This window comes from Populus alba, chromosome 5 (assembly GCF_005239225.2).
Source record: "Populus alba chromosome 5, ASM523922v2, whole genome shotgun sequence".
NCBI lineage: Eukaryota > Viridiplantae > Streptophyta > Magnoliopsida > Malpighiales > Salicaceae > Populus > Populus alba.
The window spans coordinates 4,544,395-4,563,593 of NC_133288.1; the positions used below are offsets into that span (position 1 = coordinate 4,544,395).

Sequence of the window (19,199 nt, forward strand, 5' to 3'; positions counted from 1 at the left end):
CGCACGTTTTAGTTTATGGTAATAATTATGTTCAAAGACTGAAAAAGGCTTTTTGTGAAGTGGCAACCTTGACAGCGACCTTCAAAAAGTACAGGAAAAAGTTTTGGAATTTGTGATTAAATTATCTTTTGAAAAGGATAATTGAACTGGAAAGCAGTTAAAAACGAGGGGAGGGGCCATGTTCTCCACTCCTCCCCCGTGCAGCTTTCTTTCCCTGATTTTTACTCTTTGTCTGGACGGCAAAACCTTGCTTTTAATTCAATTCTCTTCAGGTAGGTGCGTGGGGCGGCGGCGGCTGCAGATTTGGCTCTTCCTCGGAATGTTGACTGCTGACTTGCTAAGCATGCCTTTTGAACCGGTGCTGGTCGAGACTCCGAACTAAACCAAGTCCTTCATTCTCTCACGTATTAACGTGGATTCGAATAATAAATTTTTTCTAAGTTTTCAATTTAATCTTTTATTTTTTTTCACAAATAAACTTTTTTAAATTTAAATTAACACTCAAGTAATTTTTTTTTGTTTGAAAAAAAAAGATTAGATTGAAAAATATAGGATTAAGTGAAAAGAAAAAAATAAAACACATGACTATTTTGAATTTTACATAAACAAACATATTTTGGTTCTATATTTTTTGGTCTATAGGTGTTCGGTTTTTTAGTTGTCAAGAATTTATTTTTGATATTAAATTTTATTTTTTATGTATAGTATTTTTTGTGTAAGGAAAGAGGCTCATTAAATTCTTGTATAGAGAGAAAAAATAATCATTAATGATGATTTCAACCACTAAAATGATTGATTATAACTTCAATTAGTTTTTTATGACGAGAAGAGTTTTACCTAGGTGTTTTTTCCTTCTTTTTACTCAAGGAGGTAGATCCAACCGTGATAATATTTTTATATTTGGGTTCATTTTGATTTTTGAGCTATTTTTGAATTTTTTGAGGTCATGAATAAGCTTATTAAGGTGTTTAGGGTGTTCTTTATGTGTTTTGGTTTAACAAAAACAACCCAAGGCCTTGATTTTTATGAAGAAAATAGAAAATATATCAACTACTGTTTTATTTTTAAAAAATAACAATTAAGGTGGACCACAGGTTTTCATCCCTTTTAAGAAATTAAAAAAAAGTTAGACCCATGCGTCTAAGTTGATATTTTTCTAATGTATAGGCATATTGGGTCACTAGGCCCACACGCTTTTTTTTATTTTTTTTTGTTATTTTATATTTGTGTTATAAAAAATAATAAAATAAATTATTGAACTGGATTCACTTCATGTTACATCCAGGCTATTATTTTCTTTTCGATGCCTTTTTTGTCTTATAATTTTAAAAAATATAATTTCATCATTTGTTAACAATAATATATTTTTTATTTTGCCCAAAACTAAAATAATATAATTTCACTTTTGTTATCACTTATCTAATTTTACATATAAGTGTAGGTTAATCCAATGTATCTCCATCTTCATCTTAAAATTAAATAAAATCCTCATTCAATTCATGATTAAAATCTTTTTTTTTTAGTTTTTTTTTTTTTTTTTTTGCTTCACCCAGCGGATAGTGAAAATACCGGAGCAAGATGTACATGTCATGGCATTGAAACGCAAATCAAACAAGGTCAGAGTAAGTTCAACATAATCAAAATATCCGACTCTAAATTCTTGCACAATGACATTACCCTGATACATGTTCTACAATAAACCTTCAATTTGTACAGCAAAAATCACCCTACAATAGCAAGAAAAGAACAATCATTTTGATCCATGTTGGAACCTTCTTATCTACGTTCTCCCAAGAACTGGGGCAATAAACAATGCGAGGTAAAATGATGCTGCATTTATATAATTCAGGTATCAAACTGTTAATAGCACAGCATAAGGAGGTATTGAAGGCTAACAGCTTAGCAGAAACACAATACTGCAAGCAGAAGCTAATGATTTTTGAATCATATCTCAGGATCAGAGCTTTTTTCTTCTTTAGGGGGTGCAAACTGCCTGGTAAGCCGTGATCTTGTCCAGGGATCCAAAGGAGCTCTCTGTGGTGGTTGAGGGGTTGGTGGTTTGGACTGTCTAAGCTCATTTTCTCTGTCAATAAACCTGTCCAGATATAAAAATATAAGAATAAACTAGTAGGCGACCCTCAACAAACACTGGGAAAAAAATCAACACCAATTAATGATATCGTTTCTAAAAAACACCAGATGTTGGCTTTGGCAACATTGCTTACTTCACTACCTCAAAGATTACACAACAGCTTTTTAACTCCCTTTGAACGATTTGAAAGTGAAAGGCATCGTCCTCAATATACTTTGATATTGGTTTATTCTGATGCAAGAAATATACTCAAGAGTGCATTTGGCCATCCATTGTGTCTAGGAAAAGCTTATTGATTATTTACACCAGTTGTTGAATGCGAGCTTTGCCCATTTTTATGGAGAATATATCCTTCAACCAATAAACATAACCTTCTAGCAAGGACAATTTAACAATCTAATGAGCAGAAAATTTCAAATTTCATTTTTTCAATAATAGCAGGATTAACAATTCTTACCAAGACTTCAAATTTACTGCTGAACAAAACACCTCCCGGGTGCCTCTCACACATTTATTTCTAAGGTGACAAAGCAAAACTTCAGCTTCGGACACAGATAATCTAATAATTAGTTCCATTCTCTTATTTCATTTATTTGTTTAGGTATGGAAATTTTGCTGATGACATTATTGACCCAAATTACAGGATGGAGAATAAAGGCATCTTCTGCATGAGGAAATATAAAACCAAGGCAATCAGAATACAAAGCCCTCCAATTCCCTTTTAATTTTTGGACAGAGAAACAGTGAACAGACCCTCTAGCAGTAGTATAGGGATGTTAGTAACAAAATCCTATCCTTGCAGTTCTTTAAAACTTTAATGCTATTAACATTCATGTTACTTCCAGAACTAGCATCAACAAGTTCCCTTTTGATATTACAATTGCCATTAGCTTTTGCATTTTGATTTTTAATTCAAGTAATGGACTCCAATAGTAAACCAACTCTACATAAGCTGCAGAGATGAACACAATAGTTGTCAGACAGCTGGAAAGTTGTAATCTATGTTTTACCGGGAAGAAAGTTCATGAACTGCTGACTGAAAGTAATATTAGGTTTCCCCTACACATATTCATATAAGCGTTTAAACTTTAAACCAATTTTATTTGATTTCAGTAATCCCTTGGTTTCATATGGAGGGTGTGGGTGTTCCTTTAAAAATAATAATAATTCAGACCATTCATCTCTGAATTATTATTTTATGTTTAGAATAAAACAGTTTAGAATTGGCAATAACGGTCTTACTCAATGTAGGCCATTGGTGCAGCATCACCAACTCTTATGCGAGTTCGAAGCATCCTTGTGTAACCACCTGCTCTGTCCCTGAAACATCAATACATACATAAGCCCTTCTATTAAAATAATACAGATAGAACTTAGATGAATAATAACATCAAAAGATTTACTTGTAACGGTAAGCCATTTCAGAAAACAGCTTGTGAATGACATCATCCCCTCTCACAAATGCCGCAGCACGCCTTGCAGCACAAAGGGACCCCTGTAGTTTTGATGAAATACAATAAGTAATGATAGAAGGGGGAAAGTGATCAGAAGAGACAGGTTTATAGATTAAAAGCTCATTCTCTTTTGCACTGACTGATACCTAACAAAAAGTTCCTTTTAACTAGAATTCAGTTTTTCTGTTCCGATTACATCTAAAGAACAATCTACATATTCATGTAACCTCATAACAGGCAATAATAAGAAGACTCTGCAAATTGCCAGTGATGGTGTTCATGTTAACAATGTCATCAATAATGTTGATCATTCTATCCCTTTCGCATGCTTAATCGCTACTAACCATAAACAAGCTGATTCATATAGCTAAGTTAGTACACACCTCTTTCCCAAGCTGTACCATATTATCTGCAAGACGTCGAATCTCTTTTGCCTGCAAAATCATAAAAAAAATAATGGAAATCCTATCACCATCATTACCAAACAATTTCTTTCATCACCCTCAATTTGAATCATTCACTACCAAAAATCCACTCAAAGCAGCAAAGTTTTTGTACAAAACAAAAAATCAGCTAAACCCATATATTCTGAACATCACTACTCAATGTTTCAATCAACTTCCTCATAAATCAAACAAAAATGAAAAAACCATGGATTCTTCAATCTCAAATCGTCAAAATAACAATCAAACTTAAATCTTTCTTGCCGATATAACATCCAGGTATATAAACCCTACAAAAACCCTATAAATGAGGAGTTAAAAAAATCCAACCTTTGCAACAGTGGTTTCAATTCTCTCATGTTTGATCAACTGGGACACCATAGTTCTGAAGATTAATAAAAATCATAAAAAAATTAAACTAAATTAACGATTTTGATTGGATTAATACAAAAATAGAAGCAAACTTTTTTTAAGAAAAAAAATAGAGATAAAAGAAATGAAGAACCTGAGCATGGACATACGGTGACCAGTGGGTCGATTTAGCTTTCTGAATTTCGTCATTTGAGAGAGAGAGAGAGTGGGAAAATCTCAGTTCTGGGGAGAGAAATGATAAACCCTACCAGCCTGCAATAGCAATGCAAGCAGCGGAGAAGAAGTGAAAGTTTCACTGTTGAAGTATTGATGGGCTTTTAATTTGGACTACACTAGTCCAAAATGGGGTGTTGCTGGGTTGGGCTACTTTTTTAAGAATTAAAATCTCATGCAAGACATCAAAAATAATTTTAAATTAATTCTCTAATATTCCTAGGGATTTAAGCTCTAGCTAATAGCATATTTTTTATATTATTTTTTTAAAAAAATTTAATTTAAATATATTAAAATAATATTTATTTTTTATTTTTTAAAATTTATTTTTGATATAAATATATTAAACAATGTAAAAATACAAGAAAAATTTAAAAAAATTCAAAATTTTACAAAAATGTTTTCTATCTATAAAAATAAAATCACTACTATATAAATTACCATTTTCAAGTAAGTATTAAAACTTGACATCTTCAAAATTAAGAGGGTATTTGAAAATGTAATATCTATTGTTTTTTAAAAAAACATTTCTCTTGGAAAAACATTAAAATAATATTGATATATTTTAAAATTTATTTTTGATATACAATAAAAAATATTAAAAAAATTAATCAATTTTTTTTTTTTAAAAAAAGGTTGAAATTCACTATGAAACAGTGCCTAGTGTTCCAGTGCTGTGCATACTGCATAGTGATATGGTGGTGAGGACCCACTTGAGAACAGGAAATACGAGACACTTCCATGGTGTCTCTGTGATGGTTACTGCACTGGGCACATGAACTCAAGGAAGGAGAAAAACAGGAAATATGCTTATTTTTGTAAATCAGAGCCGGCCCCTCGTAAGAAACTAACATAACAATGATTTTTGGCTTCTTTCTTGACCTCATCCATGGAAGTTGTACTATGAAAATAATGAGGTATCATGGGAAGTCATCTCTCTCACTGAAGAAGGAGGGAGAGAGCAGAGGGAGAGGAAGGAAGACACTGAAATGGCGAACCACAAACCAGCCTTGTTCCTCAGCTCAATTTTGATGCTCTCGCTTTTGCTCGCTGTCTCCATGGCTGAAAGCCGAATTCTTGGATTTAAGTATTTGAATATGGGTTCCACACTAATCTTTATATTAGCAATGGATTGACAAAAATGGATTCGAACCTGTTCTTTTTTCAATTTTTTTATGAGAATAATATTGATCTACAAGCTCATTGATTCGACCGATTCCATGTTCCTAATGTTATGCATGAACATATGCATTTGCCGAACACAGTTATAACCTGGTTTCCCTTGTTAGGTTAATTTGATAAACCGTCAACATAATATCTAGTTTAAGTATTAAACCTAGATGATTGGCAAATCAATTTATAATTTGATTGACTTAATAAAACTAGTGTAAGATCCAATGTGATTAAGCTTAAAGTTTTTTTTTGTTTGTTAATGTTAAAACTTGACTTGTTTCTGTATTTTAAAAGTGTTTTTTGAAAAAATTTATTTATGTTTTATTTTTTTATAAACTTCAAATTAATATATTTTTAGTGTTTTCAAATTATTTTAATGTGTTGATGTTAAAAATAATTTTTTAAAAATAAAATATTATTATTAATATTTATTTTAGGATGAAAAGTTATTATAATGCTTTTTTCGTGGGTCAATGGCTATGTGTTGCAGGATCAGCTTGAAGACTGAATTAAGTTGTTAATCAGTTGCTTATCCTCTCCAAGGCATCTCGAAATAAACAAGTATTGTATGAATGAGGAGATTATGAACTCCATTTATTTCCTTGGATCATTGATGTTTTGTTTTTGCTCTTAAACAATAAAATCGGCCATGGATACACAAAGAACAGAAGCTTGTACCTGCATAAAATAGTTCAATAATACTTCACGATGACAAAATTTTCCAGATTGGTTAAGCTCTCCAGCTAAACAAAAATTCTAGGTTAGGTACAAAAACAGATACAAAAAGAAATAAACGATTTTTGTTGGAAAGACAAAGATAATATATAAAATAAATATAATTTAAAAAAAAAATTTAAAGTGAATTTTTATTTTTTAAAATAAAAAATATTTTTTTTTATATCGACTATCTCGATATCTTGTGTCTCGAAGACACATTTAAGTGCTATTTTTTAAAGTTGAATACTTCAATGATCATAAAATTGCTCAAACTAAGCTTTTTTATTTTCACCTTATTTTTTTCATCAATTTGTTAGAAAAACCTCCTCTTTGTTATGAATTGTATCAACTGAGCGTATGTGTACTTTTCATTTTAGCCAATTTAGTACATTTTTTTTTCACTATTTGAGTCATCAATATAAATTTTATTTTATTAACGTGGATATTCGAACCAGTTTGAATATATTTTAATTAATTTCACGGATTTTGAAATTAATAATCATATAAATATTTAATAGCCCTAAAATTTATAAATTTTAAATTGATAAATTCTAAAAAACAAATATAAAATTTGAGTTCCATCTCTTAGAATTAATAAACTTTACTTTCTCGTGTGTAAATATCATCACCCGCCTGACCCCCTCTCTTCCGAGTAGATTAACATAGGACTTTTTCATGGATTCACGACTTTCAGAGACGATGAATTACATAGCATTCGCAATTACATGAACAGCAAGTGGCTGCTTCAAGGCCAAAACCCCAGAATCTGATCGAGGGTTTGGACGAGGAAGTGGTGACACTTGCTTTGACATTTATACAATCGTTCAACTTGACCACTGCATTCTTTGACTCTATAAACCCAAATCTCAAGGTTCAATGGCTATGCGTAGCTGGATCAGCTTAAAGACTGCATGAATACGTTGCTGAGTTAATTACTCATCCTTTCCAGGGCATCTACTGTATGTACAAGGAGATTAAGAACTCCATTTAGTTCCTTGAAAGATTATTGTTTTTTTTTTTTTTTTAACTACAAATTACGTCATGGTGTTGATCTATAAGTAAACTTTGTTCTTGTTATGAAATTTCTTTTTTTCACAGAGAAAAAAAGACGATCACTATAAATTAATCATTCATCTTTTGTCAGAATGTGTATGCGTGACAGAGACTTTCGAAAAGAAATACATCCAGCTTAAGTATAAATTAATAAAAACCAAAACTTAGTCAAAGGAGTCAACCTTCATTGCTGACAGAAATTGTAGAGCAAAATATGATTTGATTATTAAAGCTCGTGTTAAGGTTTACAGAGAGTGATCGTAACTTAATAAATTCGATAACAAGACAAAGATAGTGATTCAATGTATATGGTTTATGGCAACAAATAATTGCACAATTAATCACCATTTCGAAAGTAAATACCAACAACTTAACTGCTCAAGCAAATAAATTTCGAATCTTACCCCAATAATCATTGGAATTGTTGGTTCTATTCTCAGCCTCATTTTGTTGTCTCAAAGCTTCTGGAAGAGCTTTCATGTGCGTTTCTAGTTCAGCTTTCCAACTCATCAGCTGTGTACGGACATCTTCTACATCTTCTCGGATGTGAATTTCTTCTTTTGCAATCTCATCAAGTCTCTTTTTCAATGCTTCCTTCTCTGCAGCAAGACTGCTTGCATTGTTGATAAGATCTCCGTAATGGTTCTTGAGGTCAGAAATTCCTTTTTTCTTATGTTCAATGGAACATTTCAGCGCACTTGTCCTATCAATTTGGTGCTCGTACAATGGGTGGTTGGACACTAGACTATCAAAATTGTCAATGTAAGCTTGAATGATTTCTAACTGCTGAGAATTTAGGAGATCGCTTTTCTTCAGATTCTTCATTGTAGCTAGCAACAGGAGGCCATCAGGTGATCTTGCTACTTCCGTCAGGGGTTTCATTAAGATTTTCTTTATCAAACCCATAGAGTAGACATGACTGTCGGGGCTCCCAACATCAGACTCATAAGATTCAGCATAAGTATTTGCACTTGATTCAGGCTGCGAAGAAGACACAGGACATGGCCTGACCAATTGTTCCATGGTAGCAAATAGAGACTCGATTTCTGTAATTGTTTCTGAAGTTTGTCTCGAGGAAGTGTGAGATGCGAGCTTCTGAGTGGAGGTTTCATTGATTGAAGATGCAGAAGTTGATGCAAGAGATTGTTCTGCAGCACTGGGAGGAGATACAAGAACAATGCTTTTTTGCTGACTTGAAGAAGCAGTCATAAATTGGTCTTGTGGCAATTCCTTCTGTAGTAATTTCAGTTTTTCTTCAAGTATCATCTAAGAACAAAAGACGGTGCTTGAATGGTTTAATTTGAAATAGAGAATTACCTCATCAGTTGCTTGAGAATCATTTTGAACTTGCTGAGAGATGGGAGCTTCAATGTCAATGGGAGCTAGGGGACTCTGACCTTGTTCACGATCCTCCTGCGTTCAGGATGTGGCAAGCTTTTCAAAATCATGTCAGGAACAGTGCAACTAAAAAGAAGAGACAGCTACCTTATCATTCAAAGTTGCCTGGGAATCTTGGTATATTGAGGTCACTTGAGGGCCTGGTTTCATCAATCCATTTCTCATGGCCTGTTCTTTGATAACAAGATTAGTGCTTGTTTCGATGACAGGATGGGAAGCTTTTCCAGCATCTGTATTCTCATTGACGTGCAAATTCTCAGAAGCTGGTCCTTCAGAGACAGCATACATTTGATTTTTATGTGCTGTAGTTGTCTCACGTGCTAAGCTTGGCTGCCTAGATGAGCTTGGCAATTTGGACTGTGCCATGCCATAACCCAGCAAATGAAATTGAGTTGGAAATGAGTCAACTAAGGAATTAGAGGTCACTACACACAGGATTTGAATGGATAGAGAAGCTTTTTGTTGACTCCCTATGTGAAGCTGTATCCTTACATTACTTTAGAGTCACAGTATGGTGAAAGCAGTAGAAATTTAACAAGATTATTCGTTAGTTTTATGTTGGCAGAGTAGCTAGTTAGTTGCTCATGTTTTCTGGATCCAGGAGAAAAGGAAAACAAAATATGGACTAGGCAACTAAATTTCGCAAAAGAATTCATACCTTCTTCACGAACAAGTTATGTATAGTCAAATTAAGGTCATCCTTCCAGAATCCTGTGCTGTCTCCTTCTGTTAGTTGTACTCTCTCTAGCTTTGGGGTGTTTATGAATCCCGGTGAAAACAATTCCATCTTCGGGCACTGATCTATGTATACTCTCTCCAATGAAGGAAACTTCAATGCACAGTTGTGCATGTAGAAGCTTGTGAGGCTTGGTAAGCAGTGAAACGCCAAATTTTCCAATTTATGAAAAACAATCTCATTTTCTGCTTCATTTTCGTCGTTTGCAACTACCACTTCAATCCTTTCACATTCGACTACAGTCATGCTAGTGAGTTGCACAAGATTTTTAGCTGTTGAGGAAGACATCAAACTTGCTAGCCCATTACATTTTGAGACTTCCAAAGTCATCAGGCATCGGAAAGATACTGGCATTGGAATTAAAGTTTTCAGTGTGCCACATTCAGATACTCGAAGAATTTCTAGATTTTGGAAAATTTGACATGCCTGCGAGCTTTCTTTCGACAGATGCATGAGTTCCGGCAGCTTAAACAGCTCCAATAATCTTAGCTGAGCAAAGACCTGGTTCGGCCTGCTACTCATCTCTTCAAGCCGGACTATTTCTTTGAAAGAAGCATCACACACAACAAGGCTCTCTAAAATGTTGAATCTCTGAAGGAACCAGGATGGAAAATCAACACAATCAATAGGAAAGCGGACGAGTTCAAGAACCCTTAGTCGGTAGAAGAACTCGGTCCGAAATTGGCCACGCTGTGTCACCTCCATGATAGCATTCCAATCCACTCTCAATTTCTTCAATTCTGGAAATGCAACCTGCAAACCAATCCAAGACATAAGAAAGTAGGATTTAGTGTCCCTTTAATGTATAGGATGTTATTGCATAAACTGGCAGGCTCCCACCACCAACCATTTGTTAGCATTGTCAATATATTCTCTTTTATTTCATCTCTTTAATAGCTGTCAGTCTTTCCTTTATAGCTGTCAGTATATTCTATTTCTTTCATAGCTGTCACTATATTCTTCTTTCTTTGTTTAATTTCTGTTATAGCTGTATATCCCTTGATTCTCTCTAAAGTTCTCAATTATTGTCTAGGCCTAGTATTAAGGGATATGATTATGTTTTCCTAGAATTAAGGGATTTGATACTTCTTGATGTATATATATATTGTAACTCTCTTAGTGAATGGAAGAAAACATTTCCAGAATTTCTCTTGTATTATCTTGTCATGGTATCAGAGCTATACCTTTGAATTTGTATCCCAAAATCAGGTTCTTTCTTGCTGTTTTCGGTTTCTGGATTATTCTGGATCAGTCCTAGATACAGAGGACTCTCAGTTTCTTGATTCTTTTGGTTTGGTTCTTGGTTGTCAGCTGAGGTCTGTATTCTCTTGGTTCTGTGATTTTTTTTGTGTGTATCACTACAAAGATGTCAAACAATTCTGATCTGTTTGGTGTCCGATTTACTGGGAAGAATTATTCAGCTTGGGAATTTCAGTTTCAAGTCTTTGTCACAGGAAAAGAATTGTGGGATCATGTGGATGGGAGTGATCCAGCCCCTACTGATGCTAAAGAACTGTCTTTATGGAAGGTCAAGGACGCTCGGGTAATGTCCTGGATACTAGGGTCAGTCGACCCCCTCATTATTCTGAATCTGAGGCCATACAAAACAGCAAGAACCATGTGGGAATATCTGAAAAAGGTTTACTATCAAGATAACAATGCTAGACGTTTTCAATTAGAACACGACATCTCTAATTATTCTCAAAGCAATCTTTCTATTCAGGAGTATTATTCTGGTTTTCAGAATCTATGGGCAGAATATACTGATATCATTTATGCCCAGATTCCAGTAGAATCCCTCTCGGTTATTCAGAAGGTGCATGAGCAAAGCAAGCGTGATCAATTTCTCATGAAATTGAGATCTGAATTTGAGATTACTCGCTCAAATTTGATGAGCCGAGCTCCTTTGCCTTCCTTGGATGTTTGTTTTGGGGAATTACTGCGGGAAGAACAGCGAATCCTTACACAAAGTACTCTAAAGCAGGACAACCCAGCTGCAGTTGCCTTTGCTGCCCAAGGAAGAGGTAGAGGCCGGAATATGGGCAATGTTCAGTGTTATAGTTGCAAGGAATATGGCCACATAGCTAACAATTGTAGAAAGAAGTTCTGCAATTATTGCAAACAGCAAGGGCACATTATCAAGGAGTGTCCCACTCGTCCTCAAAACCGGAAAATACAAGCCTTTCCAGCGGTGGTATCTGAAAACTCATCTGTGACAGTCGCTACCAGTTCTCTTACTCCAGAAATGGTGCAGCAAATGATCATTACAGCCCTCTCGGCCCTAGGGCTACAAGGTAATACTTCCAATTCACAACTTTGGCTTGCTGATTCCGCTGCTTCAAATCATATGACCAACTCATCAAGTATGCTTAAGAATGTGCGAGAGTATCATGGTTCATCACAAATTCAGGTTGCTAATGGTGGTCATATACCCATCACTAAAATTGGAGATATTGATCCCACCTTCACGAATATTTTTGTATCACCAGAACTGTCTACTAGCCTTATTTCAATTGGTCAACTGGTGGATGATAACTGTGATGTGCATTTTTCTCGTAATGGTTGTCTTGTGCAGGATCAGGTGTCGGGGAAAGTAATCGCGAAGGGGCCTAAAGTTGGACGCTTATTTCCGCTGAATTTTTCCATTCCTAGTTGTCTTTCTTTTGCATGCTTGAATGTTCTAAATAAAAGTGAAGTCTGGCATAAACGTTTAGGCCATCCAAATTCTGTTGTTTTATCGCGATTGTTGAATTCTGGTTTGTTGGGCAATCAAGATAAATTTTCTTCTTTCGATGCCTTGATTGATTGTTCAACATGTAAGTTAGGTAAGAGTAAAACTCTTCCTTTTCCTTCTCATGGTAGTCGTGCCACAAAATGTTTTGATATTATTCATAGTGATGTTTGGGGACCTTCACCGATACTTTCTCATGCTCATTTCAAGTACTTTGTAACTTTTATTGATGATTATAGTCGGTTTACTTGGGTATACTTCCTACGTTCCAAATCTGAGGTTCTTTCCGTCTTTAAGACATTTCTTGCCTATGTTGAAACCCAATTTTCTACTGGTATTAAGGTATTAAGATCTGATTCGGGTGGGGAATATATGTCACGTGACTTTCATGATTTGTTACTACAAAAGGGCATTATTTCACATCGTTCTTGTCCATATACACCTCAACAAAATGGGGTTGCTGAGCGTAAGAATCGACATTTGTTGGATGTCACTAGAACCTTATTGCTTGACTCGTCTGTTCCCTCTAAATTCTGGGTTGAAGCATTGTCTACTGCTGTTTATTTAATCAACCGTTTGCCCTCCCAGGTGTTAAAATTCGACTCCCCTTATTATCGTCTATATCATGAGGCTCCTAGCTACTCTGATTTGCATACTTTTGGTTGTGTCTGTTTTGTTCATTTGCCTTCTAATGAACGCCACAAACTTTCTGCTCAGTCTGCTAAATGTGCTTTTCTAGGTTACAGTATTTCTCACAAGGGTTTTGTTTGTTATGATCTAAGTTGTAGCAAATTTCGAGTCTCTCGCAATGTGGTCTTCTTTGAAAATCAATATTTTTTTCCTACTACTACTCCTACTGCATCTTCATTGCATGCTCCTATTCTTCCTCATTTTGAGGATGTGTCGTCATTTGAGCGGTTTAAACCTGGAATTGTGTATGAAAGACGGCGCCCAATTTTGGCTCTTCCGGAGACTAACCCACCATCTGATCCTGCTACTGAGACTGCTTCGGTACCTTCCCCTCTGCAGCCTGCACTTCGTCGTTCTTCGAGGGTTTCTTATCCTCCTGATAGGTTTGGTTTCTCTGCTACTCTATCCAATATTATTGTTCCATCATGTTACTCACAGGCTGTCCAGCATGAGTGTTGGCAAACCGCCATGCAGGAAGAACTTTGTGCGCTTCAGGATAATCATACATGGGATCTTGTTTCATGTCCTCTATCCGTTAAACCCATTGGGTGTAAATGGGTATATTCCATAAAACTTCGCTCTGATGGCACTCTAGACCGCTATAAAGCTCGGTTGGTTGCTCTGGGGAATCGACAAGAATATGGGGTGGATTATGAAGAGACTTTTGCCCCTGTAGCCAAAATGACTACTGTGCGCACTATTATTGCCATTGCTGCTTCACAGGGTTGGCCACTTCATCAAATGGACGTCAAAAATGCGTTTCTTCATGGTGATCTCAAAGAGGATATTTATATGGCACCTCCACCGGGTTTGGTTTCATCTTCTACATCGGTTGTTTGTAAATTGAAGCGGTCCTTGTATGGTTTGAAAACAAGCTCCCGGGCATGGTTTGACAAGTTTCGCACTACCTTGCTTCGCTTCTCTTTTGTGCAAAGCAAATATGATTCTTCATTATTTCTTTGCACAACATCTACTGGGTATGTTTTTCTACTTGTTTATGTCGATGACATTGTCATTACAGGCACTGATTCGACATTGATTAGCAGACTTCAGCAACACCTTCGGGATTCCTTTCATATGACGGACCTTGGTTCTCTCACTTACTTCTTGGGTTTGGAGGTTCATTCTTCCTCTTCTGGTATTTATGTGCACCAACAGAAATACACTCATGATTTGATTGCTTTGGCCGGTCTTCAAGCTTCTTCTCCCGTAGATACTCCTTTAGAGGTGAATGTTACGTTTCAAAGTGATGTTGGGGATCTTCTTCCTAATCCATCTTTGTATCGACAACTTGTTGGCAGCTTGAATTATCTTACTATTACTCGACCTGGTATCTCCTTTGCTGTTCAGCAAGTCAGTCAATTTATGCAATCTCCTCGTCATCTACACTTAGCAGCAGTCCGTCGCATCATTCGATATCTACTTGGTTCTTCTAACCGTGGTCTATTCTACCCAGCTGGATCTCCTCTTAGTCTTGTTGCATACAGTGATGCAGATTGGGCTGGTTGTCCTGATACCAGACGCTCTGTTACCGGTTGGTGTATGTTTCTTGGTGATTCCTTGATTTCTTGGAAAAGTAAGAAACAAGTTCGAGTCTCCAAATCCTCGACCGAATCTGAATACCGCGCCATGTCCGCTGCCTGCTCAGAGATTGTTTGGCTTCGTGGCCTACTTGCCGAGATGGGCTTTCCGCAGACTACTCCTACTCTCCTCCATGCAGACAACACGAGTGCTATTCAGATTGCTACGAATCCTGTCTTCCATGAGCGCACCAAACATATTGAAGTGGATTGTCACTCTATCCGCGAAGCCGTCGATGCTCATGTTATTTCTCTTCCACATATCTCCACTGATCTCCAGATTGCTGACGTGTTCACCAAATCCATGACTCGACCACGACATCAGTTTTTGGTTGGCAAATTGATGCTTAGTAATCCTCCAGCATCAATTTGAGGGGGGATGTTAGCATTGTCAATATATTCTCTTTTATTTCATCTCTTTAATAGCTGTCAGTCTTTCCTTTATAGCTGTCAGTATATTCTATTTCTTTCATAGCTGTCACTATATTCTTCTTTCTTTGTTTAATTTCTGTTATAGCTGTATATCCCTTGATTCTCTCTAAAGTTCTCAATTATTGTCTAGGCCTAGTATTAAGGGATATGATTATGTTTTCCTAGAATTAAGGGATTTGATACTTCTTGATGTATATATATATTGTAACTCTCTTAGTGAATGGAAGAAAACATTTCCAGAATTTCTCTTGTATTATCTTGTCACCATTACCATCATTTAATTCAAGTGAACTTGTGTACATTGGAAAAACAAAAGACGAACATGTGTAAATTTCATATCGCAAAAACAGATGGATAATTGATTCAGCACCATGGTTAGAAGAGTGAATAATGAAACTATTCTTAGTTGGTTACTGTTCCAGGATTGTGAGGTTCTGTTACAAAGTAAAATAAATCATATCCAGGGACCTCACCTAACAGCTTAAACTATTGAGTTCAGATAGTTCTTTGACATGGTATTAGAGCCTTGATGACCAAGCGGTCACGAGTTCGAATGTTACCATTCCTATTTATTTGATAAAAATTAAGTACAAGATAATGTGAGCCTGTGCAAGTTTCAAGTCCAAAGATCTTTCACTCGAGGGGTGTGTTAAAAGATAATATAAATCATATTTTGGAACTTCACCTAATAGCTTAAGCTATTGGATTGAGTTGGTTCTTTGCAGGTTCAACATCTTACATATATATCTATCCTTTGATGGTTACATCCATTATTTACATTATTCTACCATTGTTTTGCTTTCAGAATGATTTAATATTAACATCTATAACATGGGGAATTGGTGAAAGAGGCTTGAGTAGACAAACTGACCTTATAGTTGAGAAGTGCAGTGAAATTATAATTGTCTCCCTGACCTTGCCTCTGCTCATTTCCTTTATCAACTGAATTAGGCTCCGGTTCCTCTATAAGGGAGGAGATGAAGATCTTCATATTTGGACAACCATCTATGCAAATCTCTTCTAACGATGTAAGATTCAGAACACCACTTCCTGAGTAGATATTGCTTAACTCAGGTAAAGACTCGAGAATGATCACTTTTAGTACAGGAAAGATGATTTTATCCATTGCTTCTTCTTCCCCTGCTCTCTCCTTGGTGATGATTTCTTCCATCTTGTCACAGTTTCTTATTACAATCTTCTGGAGATGCACAAGGCTCAATGCCATCGATGGTGTAAATATATTTCTCAAGCTGCTACAGTCATCAACTTCTAGAAAATTAAGGTTTCTGAATTCCAGAATTCCTTGAGGATCTGTGTTACATATATGTCTCAACCTTGATAAACCAATCAAGTTCAATTCATATAAAAGGGGTAACCAAACCCTCCCTTCCTCTGGACTAAGCCCTTTCAAATCAAATACCCCTTCTAGTAAATCACAGTTTCTCACTTGCAGTTCTTGCAAATCGTTCATAAACTGTAGCAGAGTGGAAGGTAAAGCATCGGGCAAATAACAGTATTCATCCACCGTGAGGTTTGTTAACTTTCTGAAGAAGTTGAAAGGAAGTTGGTATTGCCATCTCTCTTTCAATTGAGGAAAGTCAGATACCTTTAGCCTCTTTACACCATCAAATCCAACCTGCTCCAATCCAAATTATTGCATTAGTTAAAAAAAAGAAGAAGAAGAAGCTAAATTGCTGAAGCACCTACTCATTCATAGAAGAAAAGGAAAAATGAATATTTGAATTAGTATGAAAGAGGGGCAAGAATCAAGCCATGCTCACAATACAGGCGTTATTGATACATACCATTTCTGTGTATAAGTGTTGTATGGTAATATCAAGATTACCATGCCAATGCACTGTGTTCTTAGAATACTTTTTCCAGTGTACTCCCTGCAGCTTTGGCGTGCTTAACACTCCTGGAGAGAAACTTTTCATATTAGGACATTCTTCCACAACCATTTCTTTCAATGATGGAAATCTGAAGGCATGATTTTCAAAGCAGAAGCTTGTGAGATTCTGTAAATCTAGAAGTTCCAAATATTCTAGTTTGCTGAAAATGATCTCATCATCTGCTTCATCTCCTCCCTGTCTTGCCACCACTACTGTCATTTTTTTGCAATGAGCTATGGTCAACTTAACAAGTTGCACAAGACTTTTAGCCGTTGATGATGTAAACAAGTTCAATAATCCAAGGCAAGACTGTATATCCAGAGTTGTTAAATTTTGAAAACACACATAAGATGGTGCTAAACTGACCAAACTGTGACAATCCTTTACTTTGAGAGTCTTAAGATTTTGAAGAATGGGAGCTAGCAGGTGGTCTTGCTTCCATATATGTTTTATATCATGAACTGCATGTATTGTTAAATTTTTTAATCGTGCGAGTGCACGTCTCTCTTCACCACCAACTTCTCTGATCGATGGTAGCTTTTTGAATGAGCTATGCCCTTTGTACAAGAATAGCTTTTTGAAAGAACTATGTGTCACGGATAGTGTTTCAAGATTCCGTAATCTTTGCAGGAAACCAAATGAGATAGGATCTGATTTAACACCAAAATCGTGTAACTTTAGAACTTTCAATGAGGAATAGCACTCTATTGGAAGTTGGTGATGCCAAATGATTGAAGCAGTTGTATTCTTGCCACCTAATGACAATTCCTCCAGGTTGGAGATCACCTGCAACACGCTCAAACAAAAGCAAAGTGGGAGTTGATATTCTGTCCAAATAAAAGTAATTTCACCTGCATTAATTTACACAATGGGAAAGAGGAAAAAAAGGAAAATTAAGCGCAATTTAGTATCTAATCAGCAAAAAATGCACTGAAGGGTCTGATCCCAAGAGGAACCTGATTCATTTTACCTCTTTTAAGGGTGAAAAGAACCATCTGACATGATATTAGTTATTGCATCTAAACCAAAATTTCTCTATATTTCTTGGAGAAACTTGTTGTAAGTTGACTTACTAACCAGCAACAAGGAAAAAAAGGAAGAGAAGTTAGTGCTATGCTATATCATATTTCTGTCTAGGTTTTACTTGATTTCATTCCAAGTGCATTTGGCGCAGAGTCTAGACTGTTCCGGCGATTCATGGCCATTGGAACAGCCTTTCAATGAGAAGCAGATGTTTGATATTATGCAGCCAATAACTAGGAACATATTACTTTGCACAGTGAAAGTTTGGAAAAGAAAAGGAAAAGCTTTGTGCAGAGAAACGTTCATTTTTCATATTTTTTCTCAAATCCAGGAACCGACCCTTAAACGATCACTTCCAATGAATATGATGGTAATACAATTGAAATATGTTGAGGCATGAAAGTATCACAGGTTTTTGAATACCTCAGAGAAGAAGTGAAAGGAAAACAGAAGGCATGATTTAGATTCATACCTTTTCGACGAAGAAGAGAGGTTGTTGAGCCGGGATACCAAGTTGGACTTCCCCTTGTGTTTCTTGAGATTTAAGAAATTTGGAGCCGAATAATGCTACATTGCAGCAATCAGACACCGCCAACCTTTTTAACATGGGATATTTCCAAGTATGTTTCCCTGGATATAAGTTCCTGAATTCTGGTAATTCTTGAAGTTTCAATGAGGTTAGCAGCGGAAACACAAAACAATGGGCTGCTTCACCATGGTCCACCTTCACAATAATTTCCTCCAGTTTCCCACATTGCTCTATCTTGAGTTTTTCGAGCTGCACAAGTTCTCTAGCTATAGAGAATGGAAACAGATTCTTCAATACATTACAATCTGAAACCTTCAATGCATGTAGATTTTGGAAGCTGAGTGTTCCTTGAGGATCTTTATTCCATATATGCTTCAGTTTGCCTAGTCCAATCAAGGACAAGTCTCTTAACTGAAAGGAACCAGATGCACTAGTTTCTTCAAGGTCAAAGATCTCTTCTAACAAAGGACAATGACTGATATCCAACATCTCTACCATCCGGAATGTTTCTAGCAAAATTGATGGGAAAACCCTCACTAGCCTTTTACAGCTAGAAATTGTTACTGATCGTAGTTGACAAAAGGAATCTTCAGCAAGCTGGTTGTGCCACATCTTTTCCAAGCTCTCTATGTGGGAAATTTTGATTTCAGCTAGGCTAGGGAATGCAACCT

At 36.0% G+C, this 19,199-nt stretch overlaps 2 protein-coding genes across 2 annotated transcripts in view; both read right to left on the bottom strand.

Annotated features, from left to right (window-relative positions):
- Window positions 1-1,634: 1,634 nt before the first annotated feature.
- Window positions 1,635-4,653, bottom strand: LOC118032444 (uncharacterized). The gene is made up of 6 exons (XM_035037160.2): window positions 4,495-4,653; window positions 4,320-4,374; window positions 3,930-3,980; window positions 3,496-3,587; window positions 3,335-3,412; window positions 1,635-2,095 (listed from the first exon to the last, which is right to left on the bottom strand). Exons 1-6 carry the CDS (start codon window positions 4,548-4,550, stop codon window positions 1,945-1,947), a joined length of 483 nt encoding a protein of 160 aa, XP_034893051.1. The 5' UTR covers window positions 4,551-4,653; the 3' UTR covers window positions 1,635-1,944.
- A 3,064-nt stretch (window positions 4,654-7,717) lies between these two features.
- LOC118032451 (uncharacterized) overlaps window positions 7,718-19,199 on the bottom strand; it is a 29,357-nt gene continuing 17,875 nt past the window's right edge. Inside the window, exons 9-15 of the mRNA XM_035037167.2 lie at window positions 18,472-19,197; window positions 16,890-17,762; window positions 15,956-16,720; window positions 9,574-10,404; window positions 9,003-9,272; window positions 8,835-8,930; window positions 7,718-8,750 (exon numbers count right to left, since the gene is read on the bottom strand). Of these exons, the coding sequence (XP_034893058.2) occupies window positions 7,896-8,750; window positions 8,835-8,930; window positions 9,003-9,272; window positions 9,574-10,404; window positions 15,956-16,720; window positions 16,890-17,762; window positions 18,472-19,197 (4,416 nt within the window). The 3' untranslated portion in view covers window positions 7,718-7,895. The remainder of the gene's footprint in view (window positions 8,751-8,834; window positions 8,931-9,002; window positions 9,273-9,573; window positions 10,405-15,955; window positions 16,721-16,889; window positions 17,763-18,471; window positions 19,198-19,199) is intronic.